The sequence below is a fragment of the Penicillium taxi genome (assembly GCF_028828555.1).
Source record: "Penicillium taxi strain IBT 34144 chromosome Unknown utg000003l_segment0_segment0, whole genome shotgun sequence".
In the NCBI taxonomy this organism is placed as follows: domain Eukaryota; kingdom Fungi; phylum Ascomycota; class Eurotiomycetes; order Eurotiales; family Aspergillaceae; genus Penicillium; species Penicillium taxi.
Window position 1 is genome coordinate 2,290,131 of NW_026643205.1, and position 26,834 is coordinate 2,316,964.

The following is a 26,834-nucleotide window of genomic DNA, read 5'->3' on the forward strand; positions in this document are numbered from 1 at the left end:
ACGAAGTCAGCAAAAGAAGAGACGCTTGATTGATTGTATTACTGCCATCGTAGCGAGCGTTCTAAATCGCCTCATCCCAATATCATCGGTCGGATCGCCACGTGCAAACGCCCCGCTTCGAATCCCACAATCAGTTTTGTGTTAACGCGTTGTTCAAACCCTAGAATCGATCGCATTGACTGAAGACGCGCCGATTCGTCATCAAATCGGCCCCTTTCATTCCTTCCGATACAGGACCCTCTTGTCTCCCAGCTATTACGTCGCGGTCAAGCCCAGTGTGGTGACAGCGACGCTCAAGCTTGGGGTTGACAAGAGATTCTGTGAGCCAACCACTCCGGGCACATGAGTAGCAAGCTTTGGGAGTTTTTCATTCAAGATGATGTGGAGAGCTTTCAGCAGTTCCTCGCAAATGCGACGTTTGCAGGACCGCGAGCTGCAGGGGGATTCGGAGGACTGGCCTTAACCGCAGCTAACTCCCCATCTAAAGGTGGAAGTCCAATAATTGCTTCATCGCCTAATACTTCAAAGCAGAAGAAGATATATGGCGCATCTCCTGGAACCTCGGCCCCCGATCGTCCAGGCCCTCAGAAGGGAAATGCGACTCTTTCTCGCGCCGATGTCAATACTCGCGATCACTTTGGCAGAACCCTTCTGCACCACGTCGCTTCATCGCCAAAGTCTACCGCCCCGATATTCGCGAATGCCCTCCTTGAAATTCCGTTCTTAGATATTTATGCGCAAGACTGGGAGAGTGGATGGACCGCCCTGCACCGGGCCCTTTACGCCGGAAATGCTACAATTGCCATGGCTTTGATGGCTCGGGATTCGCGCGATGCAACAGATTTCAACAAACTGGGACATACAAGCCATTCGGTTGGGAATTTGATCAAGATTAAGGACCGTGAGGGCTATAGCCCTTTCGATATCTATGGAGAAACCATTACATCTCGCGATATAAAGCAGATGTCTTCACCAATTGACTGGCATGGATCTACCGCTCTAGCTACAGCGGGAAGTGATACTGCCTCAAATTTTGACGAGGGATATGATGATGCCTATGTAGTCCGAGGTGCTCAGAAGTCACGGACGGATTTTTCTGCCGATGAGGTCTTCACACTTGGAAGCAACAAAAATCTAAACCTTGGACTTGGAGACCAAGATGATCGGCAATTTCCAGAGCGGGTCACTCTAACCCGCCCAGAGCATCTTCTGTATCGCTTTTATCGCGAATATCAAGAGCAAAAGGGCATTTCTGATGAAGATACTATCGGCACCGCTGACTTGAAGGAGCTGCCGACTGTCATCACAAACAAGCCGATCAAGATTCAAAACGTTGCTATGTCCAAGTTGCACACCGCAATCATCACGGATGACCCCGAGGCCAATCTATTTATGTGTGGATTCGGACCCGGTGGCCGTTTAGGAACCGGGGACGAGTCTACACGATTCACATTTGCCTGCATCGAGACTGGTGGTCTTGCAGGCAAGAAGGTCATGTCGGTTGCACTGGGCCAAGATCACAGTCTTGCCATTACCGAGTTCGGTGAGATATTTAGTTGGGGCAGCAACAAATTTGCGCAGCTTGGTTACAGCCTGCCTAGAACGAGTAATCGTAATGATGTTCCTATGCAGACAGCACCTCGACAGATTTTCAATCCATTTAAAAAGGAAAGAATTCTCGGGGCAGCTGCCTCTTCAATTCACTCAGTTGTCTTCAGCACTTCTGGTCTATACACATTTGGTAAGAATGAGGGTCAACTAGGTTTGGTTGATTCGGATGCCCGATCACTCGAAGTTCAAACTACCCCTCGGCGTGTTGGGGCTTCTCTCTTAAATTGTCCGATTCAGATGGTATCGGCCATTGATCGTGCCACTGCAGTGCTCTTACAAAATCACGAGGTCTGGGTTTTCTCTCAGTATGGCTACTCAAAACTCTCCTTCCCACTTGAGGCCAGCTCAAGCTTTATCCGGAACAGCTTCATGGCGACAAGATACGACATTGCTGTAAATCATATTGTCAAGCTAGTATGTGGTGGCAACACTATATGCGCATTGTCAAGCTCTGGTGATATCTACACGGCTGAAGCCAACATATCTGAAGTGCAAATAGGATCAACATCCACCACAAATCCTGTCAAGATCCGCAATTCCTTAGGGAATCCTGTGAGGGCTTGGTCTGCTAAGAAATCCCACATGGCAGCCAGTGATGTCGACGTGGGGCAAGATGGATCAATCATTATTTGCACTACTGCAGGATCAGCATGGCGAAAGGAGAAACGTACTCAGAGAAAAGATGGTACCTCCTCGAAAGAGTATAAATTTGCTCGCATTCCAGGGCTCTCAAGGGTAGTAGCTGTTCGCAGCAATGCATTTGGGGCTTATGCTGTTGCCCAGCGGGACTGTGACGTGACCAAAGAACAAATTTATATCGACAAAAGTACTCTTTTGGATGATCTATTACCCCTGTCGCCCTTTATGACACCTGCACCCGACGATGTGGATTTGATACTTGATGATGATATCAATTCAATCGTTTTATCCTCGGCTGTAGTGATCAAAAGAGGCCTATTGTTATCATCAGACATTGAGAAACAAATTCTCTCATTCCATTCTCCAGGGCAAGTCTGGCTGACTGCTTCTTCATCCGATGCACGGATCCCAGTGCATGAGTTTCTTTTGACTGGCAGAAGCCCCGTCCTTCGAAAAGCTTTGCAAGAGTTCCGGGTGTCATACTTTGCTTCCATACCCGACATACTTGATATTGAGTACGGAAAAGATGGAAATATCCAAATCAAAATCCATGACGTTGACCTTTTGACCGTCATGAACGTGGTCTTCTTCCTATACACCGATGGCATTCTTGATTTTTGGCACAAGGCAAGAAGTACAAAAGACAATGCGACTCGCTATCGTCAGGTGCGTACTGAGGTTATGCGAATTGCCCTCCATCTTGGCCTGCCGACACTTGAACGAGCAGCGAGATTGATGGTCGAACCGGACAGAAGCTTGAAGTCTGATATGGCAATTGCCATCCATCATCATTCGTTCTTCAATGATGCAGATGTGGTTGTGCAATTGAAGGGTGGCAACTCTGTCAAAGTCCACAGCAAATACGTGTGCCAACGATGTCCATTCTTTGATGCGCTCTTCCATGGCCACTCGGGTGGTATGTGGCTCAAGATGCGCCAGAGGAACCCCTCAGACACCGTCAGTATCGATCTGAAGCACATAGATCGCTCAACTTTCGAGTTTGTCTTGCGATACCTGTACGCTGATACTGAGGAACATTTGTTTGATGAAGTCCGATGCAAGACCGTCGACGATCTTATCGATTTGTTGTTGGACGTGATGTACGTTGCCAACGAGCTGATGATTGACAGGCTGTCGCAAATTTGTCAAAAAATGCTAGGCCGCTTTGTCAAAACTCGCAACATCTCCTACCTTCTAAATTCAATCGGACCTATATTTATAAAAGATTTCAAAGAGGCAGCTCTTGAGTATATTTGCCTTGATCTTGAGGCTGTGCTTGGAAATGGATATCTTGAAGATCTTGACGAGGACATCCTTCGTGAGCTTGATAAGGTATGCCATGAGAATCAGTTGGCATGCTACCCGGTGTCGCGTGGCCGCAATTCAGAAGCCTATGCCTTAGAGAAGTATCCAGAGATTGCTTCCTCGGTCGAAGCAGACAAACAACGCCGAATTGACGCAATTGCTTGTCAATGTCATCTCGGTCAGGTGGCATCGTCTGATATACGACCTCGACAGGTTTCGATCGAGAAGACCTATGCATCTCCATCAGCGCGTAAAAATAAGGCTGATACATCGCGAAAAGTCTCAAGCCCCTTCAACAGCCCAATACTTCAAGCAAAAAAATCAGTCAGTGATCTAATGTTTCAGATGGACGATGAGGGTGGTCTTTCACCTGGGGATTTCAAGGGAAAATCTCAAATACGTGGATTGGGCGTGTTGGAGAGTCGATCATACCCCGACTCTCCTTTGTTGGGGGCGAGTATTCCCGAGGCTGAATCGCTCGATGACCAGAGCTTCCTGGACGAGCAGATGGCCTCCCCACGGGACATTTTATCCGGCGAATCCTCGACTGCATCTCTCGGGATAGCACGACATCAAAAGCGGGGATTGGGATCACCGCCAGATTCATCATTTCCACCATGGTCTTCGCCCATTTCCAATGGAAAGAAAGATCTCAAAGACATCATGGGGGAGACGTCGCAATCTAGAGTATCAAACCTTACCCTGGAGATGGCCGGCCGCCGTGAGAGTGGTGGCAACTTTGCGGCAAGATTATCTCAAAAAGAGAGAAAGAAGATGCAGCAACAGCAGATACAGGAGAAGCTTTCTGCACAACAAAAGGCAAAGGAAGCAGCGCAAAATCCTTGGCAAATGCCACAACCAGGTACTCTTCCCACAATAGTTGGAAAGGCCGACCCCCTTCCGGGCCAGAGTGGTCCCAGTCTATTCGCTTCTGAGCCTGCAAAGCCATCTCAGAAACCTTCCATGACTCTCAGACAAACTGTAGCGGGAACATCTCCATCTCGTTCAGCGCCACTTTCTACGCCACCACGGCCAAAAACTCGCAATGTGTCAGTGGATAAACAGCAGTCACCCTTCTCCAAACCTTCACCATCAGAGGTTCCCACATCCTCTCAGCAATCACTCCCTAAGACATCACCACAGCCTGTCATCCAATCAATTCGGCACATCCCACGACCAACTTCCGAGTCTCATCCCCACTCCTACGGCTCCCTTTCGTTGACAGCAATTCTGCACCAGCAACAGATTGAAAAGGACGAAATTCGAGAAGCAGCTACCGCAAAACATAACATGCAAGAGATCCAGGCGGAGCAAGAATTCCAACAATGGTGGGAGCAAGAAAGCAAACGTGTCCAGGGGCTCATGGAGCCCGAACTTGAGCAGCGCGGTGCTAAAGCCGGCCGTGGAAAATCATCTGGCCCTGCTGCTAATTCACGCAGGCGTCGTGGCGGCAACAAGAACGCCCCTGTCGATGGGACTTTATCCCAAAGCCCGAAGCAAGTGTCTTCTCCAAACTCTGGTCATGCCATCTCTACGAAGAATCTCAAAGGTCATGCTACAAAGCAGACGCAGGCTAATGCTGCTACTGGTGCGCCGAGCAAGAACTCCCGCCGTGGAGGGCATGGTCATGGTGTTCAACGGGGCAAGGGGAAGGACCGCGAATAAGACCGGCACTTTCTCTTCTTGAATCTTCTTTGCCAATATTTTTTCTTGTTCCTATCAATCAGTCTTCTCATATGGTTTATTGTGTTGCCACTTGTCTCACTATACCTATTGATTCTGTTAGCCATTCTTTAGATTCTTGTTGGATACAATTACTGGTGATTTTATTCCCCAAGAGAGATACTCATTCTCTACCTTGGTACGGATAGATTTAGGTTGATAGAATTCCTCGAAATATATGCTCTGTCCCGATGTCAGTACCCAGGTAGTTACTGCCTCAATTTTACGATCACCTGAATGGCACTTTCCATATATAACCAACCACTCGACAGGGTTATAAATTTAAAGTTGGAGTAACAAAGCATTTTTCGACCTCTGCCGTGCATTGGGAACTCCAGATAATATCTACCAGAGGTCGGGATGATCGATACTTAGTCGGACCACTTTCTATCTATTACTAGGACTTTGTCTAGTAGGAGTTTTGCCAAAATTTAAAGATCCTGCTTTCCCATCCCCTCATTTCCAATTATTTTCAATCATTTAGAGCTCATAAGATGAGTCTGAGAAGCCACATCTGTCACTGGTCAGTCTTTGGTGTCCTTCGGTCATTGCGCCTACTTTATGAAGTTATTCAGAAGTAAATAAGTGGAGCTGCTTATAGATGGGTTGATCGTCCTTATAAGTGATTAGGATCAGCGTATCGGCTGGGACACATGTGAATTGATTATTCATTAGATATTTGGGCGTGATCACTTGCACATTACTACATTAGTGTGTGCCTAAGGTCCGTGCCAGCGCCAATCAAATCAGACGCAAAAATATGAGGTAGACAGAAATGAAAATAACTCTTTATGTTCATCAGTAAACCTACCATATATATGTCACCGCCTGTGGAGTTATTAGCGCTTGTAGGGGTCATGAAAATCGAACTATGGACGCATAACATATCATATTAGACAATTCAATCATTAACATTTAGTATCTATGGCGCTAGTATGCTCTATCAATCACGAGGAAGGTGCATCGCCACCTTTTTAAGGCAGACAGCCCCGCCTTTCTCTCAGTCAGCTCTTCGAAATCTCGCTCATAAGCCGATCACTAAGGGTATTGAAGTTGTTTTCAACCGCTGAGCGATCATGTCTGCAGATCCGCAGCGAAAAATCGAACGCAAAAGTTTCTTGGAGGGAATGAACTCTCTTCAAATCTCGTCACGTCCCGTGAATAATGGTACAGGAACTCAGATAAACAACAACAACAGCGACAACGGGAGACAGTATATCAATAACAGCAATGGAAAGCAGTGGAATGCAGAGATCCAGAACTTTGGTAAGCAGTATGGATGTAGACTTCCTACGAAGTCGGCAATAAAGTGGAAGGCAGAAATCTCAACTACTTTGATTATAAAGGGACAGCGTCCTTTTATTTCCTTATATATTTGCACTCTACCTACTTGAATGAATGATTCAAGATATTTCTGCCAAAATTGAATACTCTGGCTAACTGTTATAGTAGATATCAAGCAGAAGGAGGACTTCAGTTTTCGTAGACCTGTTGGTATCTGTCTCCGGAAAGCACCAATTATGGCGCGAGAGCTGTTCATCGGCCGTGTCCCTGAGCTTGATCAAATGACAGCGCATTTACATGGAACTCAATGTCAACGATGCCTAGTTCTTGGTGGGATGGGTGGCATCGGCAAGACTCGACTTGCTCTCACTTACGCCGAGTCACGATCTGATTTTTATGGCTCAGTTTTCTGGCTTGATGCAACAAGCGAAGCTATACTTATAGATAGCTTTCGGTCGATCGCAGGCATCATTTTTGAAGTACAGGACTCTAAGCTTTTAGAGGGCAAGGAGGTGATCAGACGTATACACTACTGGCTTTCTGATACAAAAAATCCCAGCTGGCTGATTATTTTTGATAACTATGACGATGATTCAGACCAGTTCAATATCAGTGACTACTATCCGCCAGCCTCTCAAGGCGTTATTATCATCACTACCCGGCGACCGGATATTATCACCGGACGCACTAAAACTCTTGATATCAAAGCTTTTCAGAGTATTGAAGATGGCCTTGCGATCCTCGAAACCCGCTCAAAACGACTGAATGTTCAATCTGGTATGTTAATCAGCCTATCTTATAAAATAAACTAACCATTCTATCAGATCCTTATGCAAAGCTCCTCGCAGAGCGACTTGGAGGCCTTCCTCTCGCTTTAGCTACTGCTGGGACATATCTTCAACGTAGTTCTCTTACGTTCGAGCGCTACCTACAAGAATATGAAAAACGTTGGAACATTGATCCGCGTCGCCCTACTCAGCTCCAGGATTATCGTGAACGCACACTCTATATGACATGGGATATTTCATACGACCGTCTAAAGATAGAAGACTTGGATGCGGCAAAGCTACTAAAACTTTTGGCCTACTTTGGCAACCAGGGCCTTTGGTATAAACTTTTTTCTGAAGGTCTAACAGATACATCTCTAGAATGGATTCACGATATACTCATAGATGATTTATCGTTCCAGGGAGTAATGGCGGTCTTGACTGATTGGTACTTTCTGGAAGTCGATTCATCATCAGTATCGTGGAGTATGCATAACTGTGTTCATGACTGGACGTTAGCCGCGCTAAATAAGGATATTAACACAAATTATTACTGGTTTGCTATAGATTGCGTCGAGGCGACTACGAGAGGATTTGACAGAGATTCTTTTGGAAATATAGTTCTTTCCCGCTCAACTGGTCACGCAACACGACTAGCAAATCGACGATTCCTCGATGTGGTCTATGATCCTACACCTGATCAACTTAATAAGCTATCACGCGTTTCAATTTTGCTTCGATCCCAAATCCAGCTTATTGCTGCTGAGCAGATGAATATACGGGCACTAGCTGGGTATGAGAAAACATTAGGGCCAGACCACTTAGCAACCCTTGACAGCATCAACAATCTTGGGCTTCTATATCATGACCAAGGCAAGCTGGATGAAGCTGAGAAGATGCATATGCGGGCACTAGCTGGGTATGAGAAAGCATTAGGACCAGACCACTTAACAACCCTTGACAGCATCAACAATCTCGGGAATCTATACCGTGACCAAGGCAAGCTGGATGAGGCTGAGCAGATGCATATGCGGGCGCTAGCTGGGAAGGAGAAAACACTGGGACCCGACCACACATCAACCCTTGACAGCATCAACAATCTCGGGAATCTATATCATGACCAAGGCAAGCTGGATGAAGCTGAGCAGATGCATATGCGGGCGCTCGCTGGGAAGGATAAAACACTAGGACCCGACCACACATCAACCCTTGATACCGTCAACAACCTTGGGAATCTATACCGTGACCAAGGCAAGCTGGATGAGGCTGAGCAGATGTATATGCGGGCGCTAGCTGGGAGGGAGAAAGCACTGGGACCCGACCACTTAGCAACCCTTGACAGCATCAACAATCTCGGGAATCTATATCATGACCAAGGCAAGCTGGATGAGGCTGAGCAGATGTATATGCGGGCGCTCGCTGGGAAGGAGAAAACACTAGGACCCGACCACACATCAACCCTTGATACCGTCAACAACCTTGGGCTTCTATACCATGACCAAGGTAAGCTGGATAAGGCTGAGCAGATGTATATGCGGGCGCTAGCTGGGAGGGAGAAAGCACTAGGACCAAATCACTCATCAACTCTTGCCACTGCTCGCGATCTTGCACTGCTATACTGTGACCAAGGAAAATTACGTAAGGCAGCAAAATTTCTTTGGCAAGCAGGAGCTGTAACATAGAATTGGTGATAGGCTGATCAAAAAACATTATATTTGGCGCCGCCGAGATTTTGACCATCGGCCAATTCTGTTTATTTCATTACACTGGCCCATTAATTCACACTGTGAAAGAAGAGACGAGCTTTACGCCTTTTTAGGTTCTCGCTGATTAAAGAAGCCAGTGACTGGTTCTTCGGGAATTAGTTCAAGATCCGGGTAATTTAATAAAATGGCCTGACAAGAATGGGATTTATACGCGTCTTCATCAGCACGTCATTCTAACCATTTAAAATGTTTTCGTATAGGTGGCTGAGGTCCAGGAATAATGAAAAGCATATCAGTTGAAGGAATACTAGTCACACTCCCGCTTTGTGCAGGCTGAACATTACTGACGGTTAGAGGATATGGCGGGTGGGCCAATAACCTCTAGTTTCCAAGAAGATCCAAAGCCACAGCATGACGAACAATGTTGGAGATTAAGAATAAGTCTTACTGTCACTATTGCCTATCAAACTTGACTCTAGACGGACTGCTAGAAAGCACCGGGCTCTCTCAGAAGGGTATATATGAAGATAGCTATAGAGGACAGGTTCTCTTTTCGAGGACAGCTATTTTTGCTGAATTTGCATAGAACCTTCTAGAGGAAGATTGAAGACTTGGTATCTTCTAACCCGTGAGGGTTGCTGGGATGCAGTGCATCCCAATTCATTATCCAATCAAAGTGTCAAAAAAGTGGGGGACATGAGTGCATCCCATTTGCTTTTTGGGCTCGTACGGCGCTGAAATCTCAGAGGTTTCAAATTACTATAATTTCTATAATAATTTTTAATTTCAGGTCCACACGACGTCAGGAAAAGTTGTGGTGGCTAGCCCTAATTTCATAGCTATTTTGATGGGCGTAAAACATGTCTCCACTTTCCACACTAACCTATATAGGTAATTAATCTTATCAGATTTCTTCTCACTGGTGTATCAAGGCCCATGTATATGTATGGAGAAGAGAGAGAGAAGGGAAGAAAGATGAATGAAAGTGGGCCGAACTCCGAGCTTGAAAGCTGACGGGGTACAGCGTGGAGATTACTACGGATTTTATGGATAGCTTTGTAAAATTTGGCGTGTGAGCAGCCTCTTCTTATGATACACACATCTATAGTACATAGAGTCCATAGTCGTAAGTCGCATCTTTTGAAGTCCATTACCCAATATGAGCCCAGCTTTACAGAGCAGTACCATCCTTTCTAAATCCCTTCCCATAGAACTGCCTCTCCTCAATAACCTTCACATCGTCATCAGCAAAGACTCTACCCTCTCTCTCAGCCTTAATCCTGAGCCTTCGAATGCGCTTCACATCCCACTCAACATTTCTTGTCAACCACCAAGTAAGCCCACTGGCCAACCATCCAGCCCCAATGGCCGCAGAACAAATTGCAAACGGCACTTTATACCCATTGTGCGCGTACTTGGACTGAAACATCTGTGGGCCGATAACACCGCCAACCTGGCCGACACAAGACTGAAATGCAAGCGTAAATGCTGTGCCTGTTGAGCCCACCAACGTCGCTGAGCGCCATGCCCAGAATGGAATGAAGAAAACAGCGTAAAACATCGTCCCGAACACACACGCGATATAGACGGCGATCTTGTCGCGTGTCGTGGCGAGGACAATGAAGAAGGCTAAGCAGCCAGCGCATATAAACATGATGAACACAGGTCGAGTGACATAAGCGCGCTTCATGAACCAACCGGCGAACACGATGGCTAGTACGGAGGCACCGGCTGGGGCAATGTTGAGCAGCTGGTTACGGGGAAGACCGGTGAAGCCGAGACTAGTCGTCACAGTAGGTAATTGCCAGCTAAGTCCATAACCACCGAGGTTGATGAGGGTTTGAGAAAGCATAAATGACCAGATACGCGGATCGCGTAGAGAGGCGAGGACTTCTGATGTACTAAATGCTGCATCGCTAGTCTTTGGTGCGTTCTCTGAGAGCCTAGCTTCGAGATATTCTTGTTCTCGGGGTGTGAGCCAGGAGCTAGAGCGTGGCGACTTCGGGTAATCGGGTAGAACGAAATAGACTACTCCCGAAAATAAGATAGTGAGGATGCCCTCAAGAAGGTAGACCCATTGCCAAGCACTCAGACCTTTCATTCCGTCCATGTATGAAATTCCGTAAGCGATGAGAGAGCCCACGATGCCAGAACAGTTTGAGAAGGCGAACATCCACATTATTGGTTTGCCCATTTCATCGGAGCGATACCAAGAGCATAGCTGTGCAGCGATACCAGGGAACATACCCGCCTCCATCACTCCTAAGAAGAACCGGGCGGCATAAAGACCTTCTTTATTCTTCACTGCTGCATGACAAGCCAAGACTATGCCCCATGAGAGCAGGATTCTGAATTGCCAGTTTCGAGGCAACACTTTTTTTGAGAATGAGATTGCTTGGGACTTCGAACACAATATAGCTTATCTTGGAGATATAAGTAGCAATTCTGTTATCTTTGAATCATACTTTACTTACAAAGTAGATTGACTGGACCCAATTATACTGATCCGCTGTCATATTAAGCTGGTTGAGAACGTTGGTAGGCTTTCCGACCTGGAGAACTTTGACTGAGGCTGCATTTGTGTAGTCAATCTGATGAATGGTCAGTCATTTTCATTTCTTTGGGGCTTTACTAAGAATTTTGTACGTTTTTGATGAGATAGATTAAACCTATCAACCAAAGAAACCTCCAGTCGACCTTTCGCATAATTGCCTTATCTTCCTCGGCGCTGAATGTGGCGAGAAAGGCAGCTCGTTCAGCTTCAGCATTACCCTGAATGCTATTTGAAGCTCCAATTGAGTCCGCTCCATGAGCATCAACCGATAAATCTGGATTCTTAGAAATGAGATCTGCCATTGCCTCGATTGCGGTGTAGGTTACTGAGGCTTTGGAGGAATGGACAGATGAACGAAAATAAAGGGAGATGGATCTATTCTATAGTTCTAGGCTACTAGGTAGTAGGTATACTTGATTTATAGAATAGATGTATTAATTTCCAAGCACTATTGCGATAGATGAAGGTGCAATAATGCCTTCCCCTCGTCTGCATCTATTCATTTTAGCGCCTCGGCAGAATGAAGACTCCGATTGGTTAAATGAATCTTGTGCTCTAACTTGCCAAGACGCTAGAATGAATATATGCAGACAGACGCCGAGAGAGTTTAACTAAGAGGGTCAACCAGAGCAAGGCGGTGACGTTTCTCGCCCTATCTATTGCACAACCCACCTCGTATATTGCACAACTATCCTTGTCTATCACACAACACCCTACCTATTGACTGCAAATCTTGGATCCAAGACTCTTCCTACTCTTACTGCACCTGCGTCTCTCCCAATTTTCTCGGCCGATATTTAACTATTGGTCTCAGATAAGTATGTACTATTCCGGTTCATGTGCGCCTCCCCACGTTTTTTTGATTTGCTTTTTGCCTTTCTGCTTTCTTTATTTGAACGTACCGTAAAGCTAAGAGTTCAAAAAATATGGGTTAGAAAGACACAAAAGTCTTGGAAAATGGCGTGGTAAAGTCTTTCTATGGGTAACCTATACATCAAAAGATAACATTTGAAATAAATCCAGAGTAGGACCATTATTTTTGCTCTTGTTTCTTCATCATCGCTTCCAAGGTGAAACAAGTTCTAGATTTTTCAGATTATGCGTCCTGACAATGTTTACGTCCTTTCAACATGAAGCTATTCTTACAGTGTGGAGTAAATGAGTGGGGACGATAACTTGAGGGCCCTATTCAACTTCTATAGAGTAGCTACTTTAAGTTCCAAGATTGCTACTTCTTACGTAAAGTTTTCTCGTTAATAGCGACACATTATTGTTATAACAGGCTCCTACCTAGGGGGTTGAAAGCAAATGACCGAACATCAGGCCGCGTAAGTCTAAGAGTACAAGTAATCTTCCGTTAACTTGCTTCTATGATGCGTACCTGGGTACCTAGGTATACTTCCAACACCCCTGATGCCCTCACTCCGCAACCTCAACAACCAACTTCGTACAACTCACTCCCTGGAGTAGTTTATCCAACCCAGCATTGATAGTCCCTAAACCCTTTTCCACAAATTTCGGCTCCGGGCTCGGTCTGATGGTCTCCTTTGCCAGGTTCCCCCTCAGCCACGTTCCAAGCCAGCATTGGAACTGCTCTAGCCTCTCCTATTCTACCATAGATGGCATCACAAATATAATCTCCACCCCGTCCACGACCTCGGCATCCGAAGGAACCACAGGTACCGATGCTATCTTCGCCGTCATAGTCTTCTCTTCTTCTTGATCTTCCCCAATGAATGCCTAAAGCACAGTCTCACAAGACGCCAGCTGCTCAATAGCAAGAAAACAATGCCGGATCACTAACCCGTCTGCTCTGGCCGCCGAAATGATAGCATCCACAACTATCGTCTGGAACAAGTACAGCATGCTGTCAGAGGATGAGGTATTGCTCTTGGGGACATTGTTGCCGACCTCACGGACTAACCCCGCCATGTCGAAGCCAATGACCATTGGGTACATGGGTATGAAGAGACCTTGGTCACGCATATAAGCATCTGCTGGGTTTAGGGCTACGGATTTGACAGCTATTAGGAGTTTGTCTGGTCCTGGCTTTGGGGTTGGGCGGGTCTGGAGCTTAAAGGCTGGCCTCTGGCCGGGGAGATGGCGGCTAGGTGAATGGCGATTTGAAATTTTTGTGTTATAGCTTCTCTTCTTAAGATATTGAGGATGCTTGAGTCTTCCTGGAAGGTTGGGGAATTTTATCCTTATATAATTCATGAGCTGAAAGTTGAACATAGAATTCGCAACCAATCAGAGATCCCAATATCTGAAAAAAGGTCTAGCATGGAACGTGGGATGTCCGAAAGTAAGTTAGTGTGTGGATGTGCCCATGTGGAGGTGACCTTGAGGCTGACCTTGACCACATTTGCTATAGATCTCTTCCGCATTGAATCTTTTTTGAGCCCGGAGAGTCTGAAAACTAATCATAATCAAACTGCCCAAAGCAGTACAAAATTGACCATGGCCTCGAATTGTCCAGGAGAGGCTCAGGAGCGTAGGACTCTGCGGAGGTCGAGATTTGGCTGTCGAAATTGTAAGCCCAGAAAGCTCAGGGTGGGTGGCTCGGCTTTCACACACTTGTGCTTGACTGAACTAAATTCCTTGGTCGGTTAGTGCGACGAAGGCAAACCGCGCTGTAGGAGATGTGGTGCATTCGGGGTACTATGCAACTTCATGTCAAATATTCCCGACCTACAACCCATCGCTGCTGACACAGGGAGACCACTGGTTGTTCAAGTGTCGGTTCACAGGGATCTCGATGCACTATTACTACTACGTTGATACGTGGAGTAATTATGCGGTAAGATGTGTGTTCATTCTAAGTTCTCGCAATGGAATCGGATATGCCCCGATTCCACTAGTTCTATTCACTTCACTGCAGTAAACCAGATTCCATTGGTTCCAAAATCAAGGGAAAGCTAAGCTCAAACCCTCTGTGGCCAGTGCTGTCTAGACGTCCAAAAAACTCACATTTATCGAATAGGCGCAAAATATCAAGATTTCATCACTCGATATCTTGGAAGAAGTTTTATTACCCCAGTTGACCCTAATATGATACACGTTAATTGCAAGATCCCGGGACTAGCCTTCACGGTAGGTATTATCATAGCGATTCTGTCGCCCCGATACAGAATCAATATGGGACCACAGACTTTACAACATGGGTCTGAGATTGGCTAATATATGGCCTACAGCACCCGTTTCTAATGCACGCCTCTCTAGATGTAGCACTTACATATGACCACAATTGATTAGCGTAGACTGTTGGAGTAGTTCTTTTCGTCACCTAATGCATGTGCACCAGAAGAAGCATGGCCTTTGAACTTCTCTGATCACTCTAATTTAGACTGGCTACGTATGAGCAAGGTTAAAGAGTCCCTGTCGCACATAATGAACCCGCTACGATCAGACAGTCTTTTCCACGTCATGGAGGCGACTTTTGCTGATATATATCCACTCTTACCAGAGAGCGGAATATTTGGCATTTCAAAGGCCTTCCTTGGCTGCCATCTCCTCGATTGCTCATTTACGGCGAAAAATAATATGTATTTCTGTGCCGCCTACGCAGTATGACAGATTCTAGATCTTCCTGATAAGCAGGTCACAACAGGTCAAACTCAACTCTTCACACGCAGTGTTGATAGTTCGTTTAAAGGTTTACTCCGGAAAAGGACCCTGTGGCACTTTTGTTGCTATATCTGTGGTACCGCAAAACAAGTCGCAGTGTATGGTGGATTGAACTTAGATCCAAATTAGAATACCCTTCTATTTGCTTATATCTACGGCTATATCACAAATCAAGCCTTGAGCTACAGGCCTCGCTTTCAGGAGGATCTCCCGATAGATGGGAGTAGTCAGGCGTTCACAGTTTCAAAGCCTCAAATTCCCCTTTAATTCTTCATTATCGTACGAATGAAGCTACACTAAAAATTGTCGATTTGGCGTTACTCTTGCCCTAGAAATTGTATTTGATATGAACAGTAAGGGCTGATATGTACAACAATAACATCGCCACTGCAAGGCATAACTTGAGTTGAACAGAAAGAAAAAAGCAAAATTCACCATCTAGAACATTCCGAGGTTGTGACCAGAAACTAAGCAAAGCCGGTGATAATCTCAAAGCTCACATCATCGTTAAATGAGGTTGCAGAATCGAATGTATGGATACCGCCGTTGCTTGCAGCATAGAGCTCGTTCTCAAAGTGGCGGAAATAGCGGGTGGGATAGCTCCAGGATCGGATCGAGTTGCCCTCGCCGTTGAGGGCAGCCTGCGGACAGAACGTGGCGTCTTCGTAAAATAGTTTGGTGTCATCGTTGGCATCTAAATAAAGCACGAAACCATTGTGCCGAATATAGCTACCAGGTGTGTCGACAGACTCAAACGAATAGCAGAGGCTATTGCCAAGGCCTGTTTGAACCGTCCAGCTGGCCTGCTCTTTAAGGGTGGTTGTGCTGGACGAGGTGACCACCTGGGTATTCACTGTAGAATCGGTATGGGCGATGTAACGCGTCGTATAGCCAGACGTCGTGACCCGGAACGAGATTGAGTCTCCGACAGTTATCGCCGGTCCGCCAGTCAGGGATGCAGTTGTATACTTGGCAGCTACAATGTTCGCCTGCACCGATTTCTCGGTGTCATCTGAAGGATAGCCATAAGTCACCACGCCCTCGTAGAACGTGCCCTGGCCTCCGACGCTGTTATCACCACCGATACCTAGAATGATGGCCCCCTCCTTCTCCATTGGGTCATAGCCACTAGGACGCACGCCACTGTAGTAGGTCGATAGTGAGCCAGATGCAGCGTTGGCGCCGCGGATTGCCCACTTGTCAGCCGTACCTTTGACGATCGCAGTGACAAATCGATAAGAGATCGATGGGTCAGCAGTGTTGGAGGTAGCGCTTTTGCCAGAGAATAGACCATTTTCGAGATCTGCCATGATCCATGGGCCGTCGCCGGCACCATATCCCCAGCTGGTGCTGTCGCCATAGTAGATGGCTTCCATATGAGCATCACCTGTATCAGTACTACTGGTCTCCGCATTCCCATAGTCAAAGCAACAGGCATCATTGTAATGAGTTCCGTCAAGAACTGCATACATTCCCTCGGGCTCGTCGCCCGTAGCTGAGCCGCTGACGTCGTTGTTACGGTAGCCGGTTCCAGGCGAGACAAAGACACCATACACCTTGTTGCCATTTAAATTCACAGGCGCGCCAATTGCACTGGCAAGGTTGTCATAATCATTGGATTCTGGGCCATCAAATCCACCTGGAGGGGCCTGGGTGAGGTGATTACCATTGCCGGACTGGTCGTAGATTATTGAGATAACACAGGTCGTATTGGCACAAAAAGTGTCTTGAATAGAAGAATCTGCGATACCACCGGCTGATACTGGCGTTATTGTAGTAGTAGTATCATCGGAGTCACGCTGAATCTGGTAAAGTGCGTCGTCAAAATCACTATACAGGGCTCTAGTGGTACTATGAGCCGCAATACAGGGTGTGTCACCAGAGGCGTAGAGGTCGCAGGGCCCGGCAGTGACAAGGCAGCCCGTGGCAAGAAGCCCTAAGAAAATTACGCAGGAGCGCTCGGGAGTGACTCGTGAGAACATTTTCCAAGGCACCAATGCTTTGGTTAACGAGTTATAGATTGTTCACAAGCTTCTCAGTGGCTTGAAGGAGACAGGAGGCAGGTATTCAAAAAAAGTTTATTGTACCAGGCCAGTGTCTAGCCTGCCTACTTATACTCCTTTCATGACGAATCGAGAGATGAATGTTGTTTTGTCGAAATGCCGGCGAGTGTCCACGTGTTTCTAGTCGAGTATTCAATTTTCCTCCAATAAATCAGGTAGAAATTATATTTTATCGCATATCAGTACCAATAAACACTTAGTTTTGAGTACAGGTGGTGCGAGTCTCGGTTAATAGGCAAGTTTACAGAATAAGCTATGAATTTAAGCGACAGCCAAAGGCTTCAGGGGAAACCTTGAAATCCACCTCCGTAATACCAAGGGAACCATAAGGAGCTTCATTTCGACGGAATTATTTGAGCCCGCGTGGATTAAACCCCGCAGAATAATAGGGACTAATGTAACATCAGCTGTGATATAGGATCTGAGCGTTCAGGGCTAGCCATCCTTGGATGCTTCAATTCACTTTCTCCCCGGTATTTGACCGAAGTAGCGGTCTTCACAACTGAAAGCAGACAAGTTTGAAGCCATGCTTGTAGCGAACCTCGGATCTCCGATCTAAATCAATTAGGGATGCGGAGAATAGCCATGTTTGGATTAGTGGACGGTAGATGACGTAGGGCTGAGAAAGCCAACCTCAACCAGCTTTGGGCACGTGAACCTGAAATGCAAGGGGAGCCCAATGCTTTGTCGAAGAATGTCTTGGAACTCCGAGGTCCGCCCGTGCGGCTCGGGCCACGCCGTCGACCAGGACTTGGCACCGTCCTTAGAATGCCCTGACCAATCCAAGCCCAACCACCTGGAGAGCATCATGGCTCGTGATATATACCGAGTTTCATCTATCAATTCTTGGCTTTCCCCTTCAGCTGTAGTCCTCACCCCCTCGCCACTTTTACTCCCTGAGTAATAGGTATTAGATGACACTCGGTGCAGAATCTACTTCGCTCACCTGTAGCTTCAAAGCCAAGTGATGTGATCGACTAGTCCAGCGAAGTAATGAGCTCAACAAAAAATTAAAATACAATACGCTAGCCCCCTACCTTCTTCTGTAGGTAGGTAGACCCGGTGAGCCTCACTTATACCTACGTCCACGGCTATACTAAGGTGGGCTCGCATTATAGAAATACTTAACAGAAAGGTACACAGGTAGAGATGTACTTTGAATGTAAAGTAACAGCCCGAATTGTAAGGTTCCAACGTACCAAGATTGGAAGTGTACTTGAAAACAAACCGGGCATCTCTGTTGAACTCGCCACGCTCGCTTCACGCTTTATGACATGTATCTCTTCTTCGTCCATCTCTTTCAATGTTTTCGCAGTTGGTCATCCTCACCCAAATAATTGAACCCCAGTCAGTTCGCGCTTCCAAGAGCCATCAGGCACCTTCATATATAGCAGTGAGATACGTAATTAGCCAAAAAAAAAACACAACTTTAATCCAGTCACGATAGACTGCTGCACTAAAGTGCTTCTTTGACATCTCGTATTTTGGCTATAACCCCAAGGGCCTGAGGCTGTTATTCTCCCACATAGCATAATTGTTGGTTGTTGTAATGTTACTTCCCTCTTTGTTTGGAATACCAGTACGCGGATTGGGCTGATGGAAGCGCATTCGGTCGGAGCTAGTCCATTCTTGGACATAAACTTGTAAATGGGTTAGATCCTCCTGTGGTCGTTCGGAGACGAGCCTCCCCATTTTTCAGCTATCCTGTGATTTGCCCTTCAATCGCCGCGAGATGATTATCGATCCAATAATACCAAGCAGTCCGTAACTCCCAGTTGGCCACCCTTTTAGTATTTGAGGACCTATCATCGGTGTTCCCAGAGCTGCATTGGTATTTGAAAATCCTCAAAAACTTTAATCAAAGGTAAATCGTCTCAAATATGATTGAAATATGCTCTTCTGGTGCACTCCAAGCTTGCCATAGAGTCATCTTGAGAGATTCAAGCCATTTATCATCATTGCGCATTGTTAAAATTACCTTCGCATTCGGATACGCGCTAATCAGCTCGTTGGGAAATTCGTATTCTAATTGGTCACATACCCCTTACTGCATTTAGTTAGTCTGTTTTCTCCGTGTTAGTCATCATTTCCATACATCCTGGGGAACACAAATATCATTGGCTATTCAGGACTACCTCGTTCCACTTTACTCTTGCTACTTGACAGAAACATGTTTCCTTGGAAGGTTAGTATTATGTTCCATTCCATCATGTATTTATACCGAAGTTTCAATTAAGTATCCTTTTATCAAATTTAAGTTTCAAAACGTCGAAGATTGCGTAGATAATCTAAAATTTTCAATCTCTCATAACTATTAAATTACTATCTGATCTAACTTTGATTCTGGAATTGTATCTTAAATCTCTGACGAAGAAAAAACAACGATCTAGTTGCGCTTTTCCCACCGCACTGTAGCAGGTTGGATAGGCCGGGAAAAGAGAGTCTGACAAGCACGAAAGAATTAGAAACAAAGTACCAAATAAGCACCATTCAGTGAAATAACATACCTTATAATCCGTCTCTGGAACACCGACCTTACCGTCAACGGTAAAGAACTTGAAGTTGCGTACAAATGTGGCAATGATGACTTGGAGGTTCATGTAGGCGAATTTCTCTCCAATACAGCGGTGACGACCAGCTCCGAAAGGTAGGTATGGGCTGCGAGTACCCTTTGAAACGGCGCCGTATCCGTAATCCACTGTCTCAGTGTCCTCTTCGGGCTCGACACGGGTCTCCCAGCGGTGTGGATTCCAGACCAGGGGGTTGGGGAAGTACTTCTCATCGCGAGAGGTTACACCAGGCGATGCAAGCACTGTGTGGGAAGTGGGGATAACGTAGTTGGTTCCGGGTACGGGAAGAGGGTTTTTAACCTTACGCATGATTGAGTGGATGGAGGAGTGGATACGCAGAGTCTCCTTGATCACGGCAGTATGCAGAGGCAACTTGTCCAGGTCGCTGTACTTGAGAGATGGGAGGTCAGCACCGAATGCGTTGACCTGTTCCTGATACAACTTCTCAGTGAACTCGGGCTCTGAAGCAAGGCGCAGCAGAATCCAGCAGCTGATTGATGACGAGGAGTGTTGGCCGGCCATAAGGAGGGTGATCATGATGTGAGCAATCTCCTTGTCGGGAAGGGCGGTGCCATCGCGGTAGGAGCAAGTCATCAGGTTCCAGATCATATCATGGTTTTGCGGGCCACCCTTCTTGAGGGCCTCGCGACGTTGGCGGATAATTTCCAGGTAGACTTCGCGCATTTTGCCATGGGCACGGTCTCGTGCACGGTTGTGAGGAAGTGGTGCCCAGGGAAGCATGAAGTTGATGGGCTGGAAGCCGGCATCTAAGTCGTTGAAAAGGTCAGTGAATTCCGAGGTGAGCTTTGAGCGAACTTCATCGCCTTGCATGGTGCGACCGGATGTGTAGATGGTAATTTCGGCCATAGTGTCACCGAGTTCGACTGTGCCTGAGTTGCCCTTGAACTTTCCGGATGATTTGATGTATTGGTTGCATTCGTCTTCGATGAGGGGGACGTAGGATTCCAGGGCTTGTTGGCTGAGTCCGTACTTGACGAACTGTTACGAAGTCTTTTGTTAGTAGAATATTCTTTAGGGTCATCATGTGCATGGGTATCAGCAATACCTTCTTCTGCTCCATCAGTTTCCAGTTGGGGCAGTCGTAAACAACGTCGGATCCAAACACAGGTGTGGTCAATTTTCCATAGATCTCTTCGGCATTGACATCCTTCAGCTTGCCATTGAGTACGAACTCGTTTCCATCCATTCCAAGATAGACAGTGGTCTTCGATCCAAGCAGGATAAATGTGAAAACATCTCCGTACTGAGATTTGGGTAAGTATGTATTCAATTGCTGTAGATAGAGCTGCATACCTTTGCCCGGTTGTCAAAGAAGAATTTGTAAGGATCCATTCCATATCCAATGGTGCTTCCAATGAAGGGCACCCAGTGGAAGACAACTGGAGGCTCATTACGCTTGTAGAAGAATAGCTGGCTGATGAGATTCAGGACTACTGCAAGTGTGAAGAGGCCGACCACATAGGCGCCAATTCGCAGCATTTGGCTGCCGACGAGCTGCGGCAGTACATCCATGATTGCTGTAATAGAATTGAATAGAAGAATATAAAAATAAGTATACAATTGCTTTCAAGATAAAGGGTCAAATCAAAGGAACACTATTAATCATGCTATGTGTGTGGCGCCATATTGGGTCGTTCCGGAAGACATCTCACCCGAAACCAATTAAGTTTAGTAACAATTCGGGGGGAAATATGTGAGGCTATGTGCATAGGGAAAAAAAGGAGCAGGGGATTAGAATGTTCCATAATCATTCTAATCAGTAGTGGTGACATTGAAAACTGCGCCTGGGGAATTGCCAAAAAAGGAAAAAGTCGAAGTTCATGAACGTAAACATTAACCCCGATTAGGCCGAACTAGCCACTTCTCGACTCTCCCACATGCGGCGCATCATCATATCAGTCTCATTGACTGGAGGAAACTCTTCATCATGGCCTGGTATACTGTGTGTTGCCTCGTCTGAAGTGGATAAAATGCGGTGAGATGGGTGCGGGGACTTTGTTGCCTGTGCGGCATCAGTGGATTCACTATTGGTGGCTTGATCATCGGAGGTAGACGATTGAGGATCAGGCAGATATGATTTTGAATCAGCACTGGAGTCCAGCCGACTCTGTTTTCGATTCTGAAGCAGAGGCAAGGATGGTGATTTCACCGGCTTTCCTAACGTGGCCCCTTGTTCGACGCTAGGGACAGCCTTGGCTGCTCGAGAAATAGTGCGAAGTCTATTGAAACTATCTCCCGTGGGAGATTGGAATCGGCGCACCACTATAAGTTCTAGAGATGTCTTGTCATATGCCTTGCGGATGTGGCGCGCTTCCGTGTCTTGTCCGGGGACACTCACCCCACCAGCGCCGTTCATGGCGCGACCGGCGTCATAGGCACTAGTACCTGGTCGTTGATGGCTATTTGCTTGGAACATCGGGTCGATGACCGCCGTAGAAACGGTTGTAGATGCACCATGATTATCAGGAGGCGAATTGTTAAGAGTAGCAGTGCGTTGAAGCCAGAGCTTCAGATTGGTCCGCGAGTGCTCTGCACCCCGTGGTTTTGCCGGGGAAGCAGTAGGGTTGGCCTTGCTGGGTGATGGAGGTGTTTGAGGGTGGTAGTGAGGGAGAAACGAGGATGGAGTATTTGGATCGGAGTCGGCCTGGGACGATGCTTGGGCCTTATTGTTAACGATGAATCTTGAGACGCCGCCTTCCATAGATGATGAAGTAGCGTTCGGCTGGCTGCCAGCAATATTGGCCAAACCAAGACTGGTGGTGGAGAATGTGCGCTGTACATCATCTTGGCCGGTAAGGTTGTTAGAGGAAGCATTGCGCGAAGTCGAGTCCGTTGTCTTGGCCATCGCAGAAATGGAAGACATGGCAGGCGGTGCCTTGGCCGAGAATGACCGACCGAGTAGCCGGTTGGCGATATCACTTCGTTCGTCTGGAGGGCTAGAATTATCTTCTGTGTCGTGGCCGTTGCGGGCTTCTTTGTTCTTTGGCTGATCGTCGTCTGAATCAATATGTTCCTCGTCCGAATCAAGTTGATCCCTGACAAAGTTGTTGACAATCGAGTCAGGGAGACTTGTTGCACGAGTCATTTGCGGGTAAGATCGCTTCACAAAGGTAAGGGGATCGATCAAGACCTGGGGATTCTCCAAACTAGGGTTTGATGGTGCGACCGAGTTGCGTCTAGTGCTTTCGGGTGATTGCGTGGTATCCTCCCATTCAGCGTCGTCGCTAATATCATCATCACCTAGCTCAAAACCGACCGTCTTCTTCTTTCCTCCACTTGAAATAGGTCGGTCTCCAGTGACCAGCGCCTTCTTCCCTGTAGCTGATGGATTTCGTCTGAGCGCAGGTGTAGAGTAGTTTCTTTTCATAGAATGATTCTTGGGGTGGTCGTGCAAATCTTCATTCCAACGCACATGTCCGGGGGTTTTGGGTGGGCTGGCGACCGGGGTTACGGGGGCAGACTTCTTTCGCTGATGCTGACGTCCGGTAGTTTCGGGGAGTTGGAAGCGCTGCAACTTGGCCAAGTTCTTCACAGAAGGGTTGCGTGTATGACTGCGATGGCCACCCACCACGTGTGCACGATGAGATTTGGGGCCGGCGGTTGCTTTGGTGGAGGTGGTTGTGGTAGAGGATGTGTGCGATTGCGAAAGATCGTTGGAGTTGGACCGCGTGATGACTGCATGCGAGGAAACGGCGCGGCGGCCGAGACCAGGACGCTTGACAGGGGAGGATGTACCGGTGGGCATAGCGGCAAAAGGACCAGAAAGGCGGGTAAATCAGCGATGTACACAAGTCATCGAAGGGGATTGGCCGAAGCAGGTGAGGAGGTATCACAGCAGGGTAGTGCAGGTTGGGAAAAAGGCAACCAAGCGGGCAATGGGTTTCTACCCTGGTATTTGCAAGCAAATTCTAGGCTGTGTTTCCATAAGTGAATGTAAGATGGGGGTATGAAAGGATGAGAAAGGAAAAGGAGGATTGTGCGAGAGTGAAGATGGAAGTGTCGATGTCGCTGTCTCCGGCGATGTAATATTACGGTACGAGCTAATGGATGTGGAGTCGCAAAAAACCTTGGTTTCAAGTCTAGAACCCGTTTAAGTCAGTGAGTAGCATTGATAAATTTTAAAATTAGTCAATTATTCACTACAACCATAGTAGGATTCATAGATAAATGGAAATTATCTACTGTGTTCGAGAGTACACGCGACTATAGACGGAGATTGAACATTGGAGATATAGATTGAAGATATAGATTAAGACTCATAAATTAGCTTACACATCCGGAGTACCAAAATTTCTGACTATTGAGTAGTTTGGAGATAACCCCACTTGACAGGTCTAGTCCTAAACTACAACTACAACTACTTACAATTGAGAAACAATCATAGAAGATCCCAGGTATCATCGAGAAGAAAGCCAACGGAGAAGAAAAGAACGCCATCAGAAAAAAAATGCTTAGTCCACGCTAGAGCTCAATTAAGCTCTCCTCCACAGGTGGCTGAGGCTGATGGTGGGAATTGGGGGCCTGAACTTCTCCGGCCTCCGGATATGGTCCCGGTTGGCCAGTCAGGGGTGGATATCCAGATGGTACTGTATTAGGGTTCTGATGTTGGTAATAGTATGATTGAGGCGGAGGTCCGTTCGGCTGCTGGTGAATGCCAGCTCCAGTGGTGTAAGCGGGCGATTGTACTGTCTCAGAGTACGGCTCTGGTGCGCTTGGTTGGTACTGAGAGTCGCGCCGAACGATGGGGGACTGTTGGTAAGGCGTCTCCGAGAATTGTGGCGGACCTGCGGGTCCTGGAGGAGCCTGGTTGCTGGGCGCGACACTGTTGGGTGGAGGTGATGCTAGAGTTGGATATGGATTGTAGTTCCAAGCATTATTTTGGGACTCTGCAGGACTACTTTGAGCCTGTTGTGGGTATACATGGGGGATGTTGCTCGGCACACCGCTGTTTGGAGTTTGCGCGTACCCTGCGGCGGAGTTGTCATAATAGAAGTTCTCTGCACCAGTCGTCCTATCCTGTCTATAGGGAGTAGCATTCATGGCCGGGTACTGAGGCGCTCCAGGAGCGGCTCCATAGCCGAAAGTTGTTTGAGAGTATGCATTGGACATGCGCTCCTCCAACATACGATCATAGTAACGAACGACGGTCGATAGTTTCGAATGTAGATCAAGCAGGGTATCTTATATCAATCAGCTAAATGGACGTGGAGTCGGTTCATGGAATATGGACTCACCGTGCTTGCTCATGGTTTCGCCATAACTTCGGGCGAGTTTGGGTCGAAGGGCGCCAATACTATCGTAGAGCTCTTGGATCTGGGGCTCACGAAGAATGGTGCCTGGTGGCTGATGTTGCAGTCGATCTACCAGAGTCGAGAAGAGATGGATGTTCTCTGTCTCAACAGCGCTCAGCTCGTATGGATTCTTCGGTAACGGGGCCGGAGTGCTGGCAGAGGCGCCCGAGGGGACACCTGATGGTACGTTATTCTTCAAAGCAGCTGCATGGTTCTGCTTGTGCTGCTCCATATCTCGAAGTGACGCTTCTATTGCAGCTTTGAGATCTGCGTCTTCCTCGTCATCACTTGTTGGCTGAGGTGCAGAGACTTGCTGGGGAACATGGGCTGGTTGGGGGACGTTGCCAGTCTGTGATACAAACCCTGATGGCCCTCTTCCTTCTGCCTCTTCCAGACTCATCTGGAGGGCGCGGCGAAGATCATCATCGAAACTAGTATCTACTCTGGCTCCACGGGGTTCCATTGAACTAGACTTGGTGATAGAGTGGTTCTTGAATGCGTATCTGTCAGAGAGTCCCGGTGGAGGAAGCGACTTGGAAGTTAGTTTGGCGTAGCATCCGTCGTCGACTCGGACAGGCTGCAAAATCCCGAGGTGAGGGAGAGAAAGCGTCTTGCTGGAGCATTGTGCATCGAAGACATTACCGCAATTCCTGCAGTGGTGTTTGCGATTCATGAAGCTAAAGGCGGTTCGACAACGCATGCAGACATCAGAGTCTATCCACTCAGGCGGCTAATTCAGGACTTAGTATGTTTCCATCTAAAGTTTTCAAATAAAACTTACCGCATTGCTCTCCAACATGCTCCCACTGACGTCTGTTTTAGGAGGAAACTGGAATCCCTCATTTTGTAGCTTGCGATATGTCTCGCCCAAGTACATCAGATCCATTCGGCCCTGAGCTGCCATAGCCCAATTCTGTATGAGTTCCAGTACCTTCCGCTGTACATCAGAATTCATTGGAGCACCTTCGGATTTCAGTAGTGAAACTAAGTTATCCATAAATTCACGAGAGGCGATTTCGGCCAGGAAGTGTGTACCGCCATTTTTGACACAAGTGTCGGTCAACTAGTAAACAACAAGCACGCTTTAGTATCTGGCATATTCAAGTTCCAGGCGAATATGACTCACTTTGAGAGTCGCAATTTGTATATTTGGATTTCTGTTCTCCAAGCGGCGTTTCAAGGACCTCATTGCATCCTTGGGCTGCACGCTTTTCGATCGCACCAAATCAGAAATTTCCAAGTTAAGCGATATGTCCTCTCTAATATTCGGTCAGCTATACTGAAGGGTTAGGCTGCAATAATAACGATGACCACGTACAGCGAGGAAGCAGTCGCCCGCTCGATCTGCTCGTCGAGCGGCGAGGTGGAGGAAAACCAGCCTGCCATAATGTAGAATGGTAAGCTCAGTATCACACTAAACAGACTCGCAAGTTCAATTTAAATGAATTAAGAGTAGAAAAAGCCTAGGCAACAGTGAAATGAAGGATAGCAGAGCTCCACGCCAGCCCGCAGTTGACTAAGTCTCCTGGCGTCATAGGGTCAAGGCGGTGAGAGAGTAAGGAAGTATTGTCATGATACCCCAGACCCGCTTCCACCCCATGGATATCATTCACTCGACACTCTTTGTTGCTGCCTTGTAACTTTCCTTTAGCAGTCATGCGCTGATACTTATAC

The 26,834-nt window shown here is 47.1% G+C and overlaps 8 protein-coding genes across 8 annotated transcripts; 2 read left to right on the top strand and 6 right to left on the bottom strand.

The window, feature by feature from the left end:
- Window positions 1-342: 342 nt before the first annotated feature.
- On the top strand, window positions 343-5,220 carry N7495_004312 (BTB domain and ankyrin repeat protein; the record flags this gene model as incomplete). Its single annotated transcript, XM_057206963.1, has 1 exon — window positions 343-5,220. One exon carries the CDS (start codon window positions 343-345, stop codon window positions 5,218-5,220), a length of 4,878 nt encoding a protein of 1,625 aa, XP_057064643.1.
- A 1,133-nt stretch (window positions 5,221-6,353) lies between these two features.
- N7495_004313 (uncharacterized protein) lies at window positions 6,354-9,010 on the top strand (the record flags this gene model as incomplete). The annotated part of the gene is made up of 3 exons (XM_057206964.1): window positions 6,354-6,543; window positions 6,727-7,338; window positions 7,386-9,010. 3 exons carry the CDS (start codon window positions 6,354-6,356, stop codon window positions 9,008-9,010), a joined length of 2,427 nt encoding a protein of 808 aa, XP_057064644.1.
- Window positions 9,011-10,205: 1,195 nt separating this feature from the next.
- On the bottom strand, window positions 10,206-11,890 carry N7495_004314 (MFS general substrate transporter; the record flags this gene model as incomplete). Its single annotated transcript, XM_057206965.1, has 3 exons — window positions 10,206-11,435; window positions 11,509-11,625; window positions 11,681-11,890. The coding sequence occupies 3 exons, from the start codon at window positions 11,888-11,890 to the stop codon at window positions 10,206-10,208; spliced, it is 1,557 nt and encodes a 518-aa protein (XP_057064645.1).
- A 1,438-nt stretch (window positions 11,891-13,328) lies between these two features.
- N7495_004315 (uncharacterized protein) lies at window positions 13,329-13,805 on the bottom strand (the record flags this gene model as incomplete). Its single annotated transcript, XM_057206966.1, has 1 exon — window positions 13,329-13,805. The coding sequence occupies one exon, from the start codon at window positions 13,803-13,805 to the stop codon at window positions 13,329-13,331; it is 477 nt and encodes a 158-aa protein (XP_057064646.1).
- A 1,877-nt stretch (window positions 13,806-15,682) lies between these two features.
- On the bottom strand, window positions 15,683-17,197 carry N7495_004316 (alpha-L-arabinofuranosidase B; the record flags this gene model as incomplete). Its single annotated transcript, XM_057206967.1, has 1 exon — window positions 15,683-17,197. One exon carries the CDS (start codon window positions 17,195-17,197, stop codon window positions 15,683-15,685), a length of 1,515 nt encoding a protein of 504 aa, XP_057064647.1.
- A 2,467-nt stretch (window positions 17,198-19,664) lies between these two features.
- On the bottom strand, window positions 19,665-21,381 carry N7495_004317 (cytochrome P450; the record flags this gene model as incomplete). Its single annotated transcript, XM_057206968.1, has 4 exons — window positions 19,665-19,721; window positions 19,786-20,847; window positions 20,915-21,112; window positions 21,163-21,381. The coding sequence occupies 4 exons, from the start codon at window positions 21,379-21,381 to the stop codon at window positions 19,665-19,667; spliced, it is 1,536 nt and encodes a 511-aa protein (XP_057064648.1).
- Window positions 21,382-21,712: 331 nt separating this feature from the next.
- Window positions 21,713-23,614, bottom strand: N7495_004318 (uncharacterized protein; the record flags this gene model as incomplete). The annotated part of the gene is made up of 1 exon (XM_057206969.1): window positions 21,713-23,614. The coding sequence occupies one exon, from the start codon at window positions 23,612-23,614 to the stop codon at window positions 21,713-21,715; it is 1,902 nt and encodes a 633-aa protein (XP_057064649.1).
- Window positions 23,615-24,330: 716 nt separating this feature from the next.
- On the bottom strand, window positions 24,331-26,546 carry vps27 (ESCRT-0 subunit protein VPS27; the record flags this gene model as incomplete). The annotated part of the gene is made up of 5 exons (XM_057206970.1): window positions 24,331-25,049; window positions 25,104-25,890; window positions 25,942-26,223; window positions 26,287-26,419; window positions 26,479-26,546. 5 exons carry the CDS (start codon window positions 26,544-26,546, stop codon window positions 24,331-24,333), a joined length of 1,989 nt encoding a protein of 662 aa, XP_057064650.1.
- Between the last annotated feature and the right edge of the window lie 288 nt (window positions 26,547-26,834).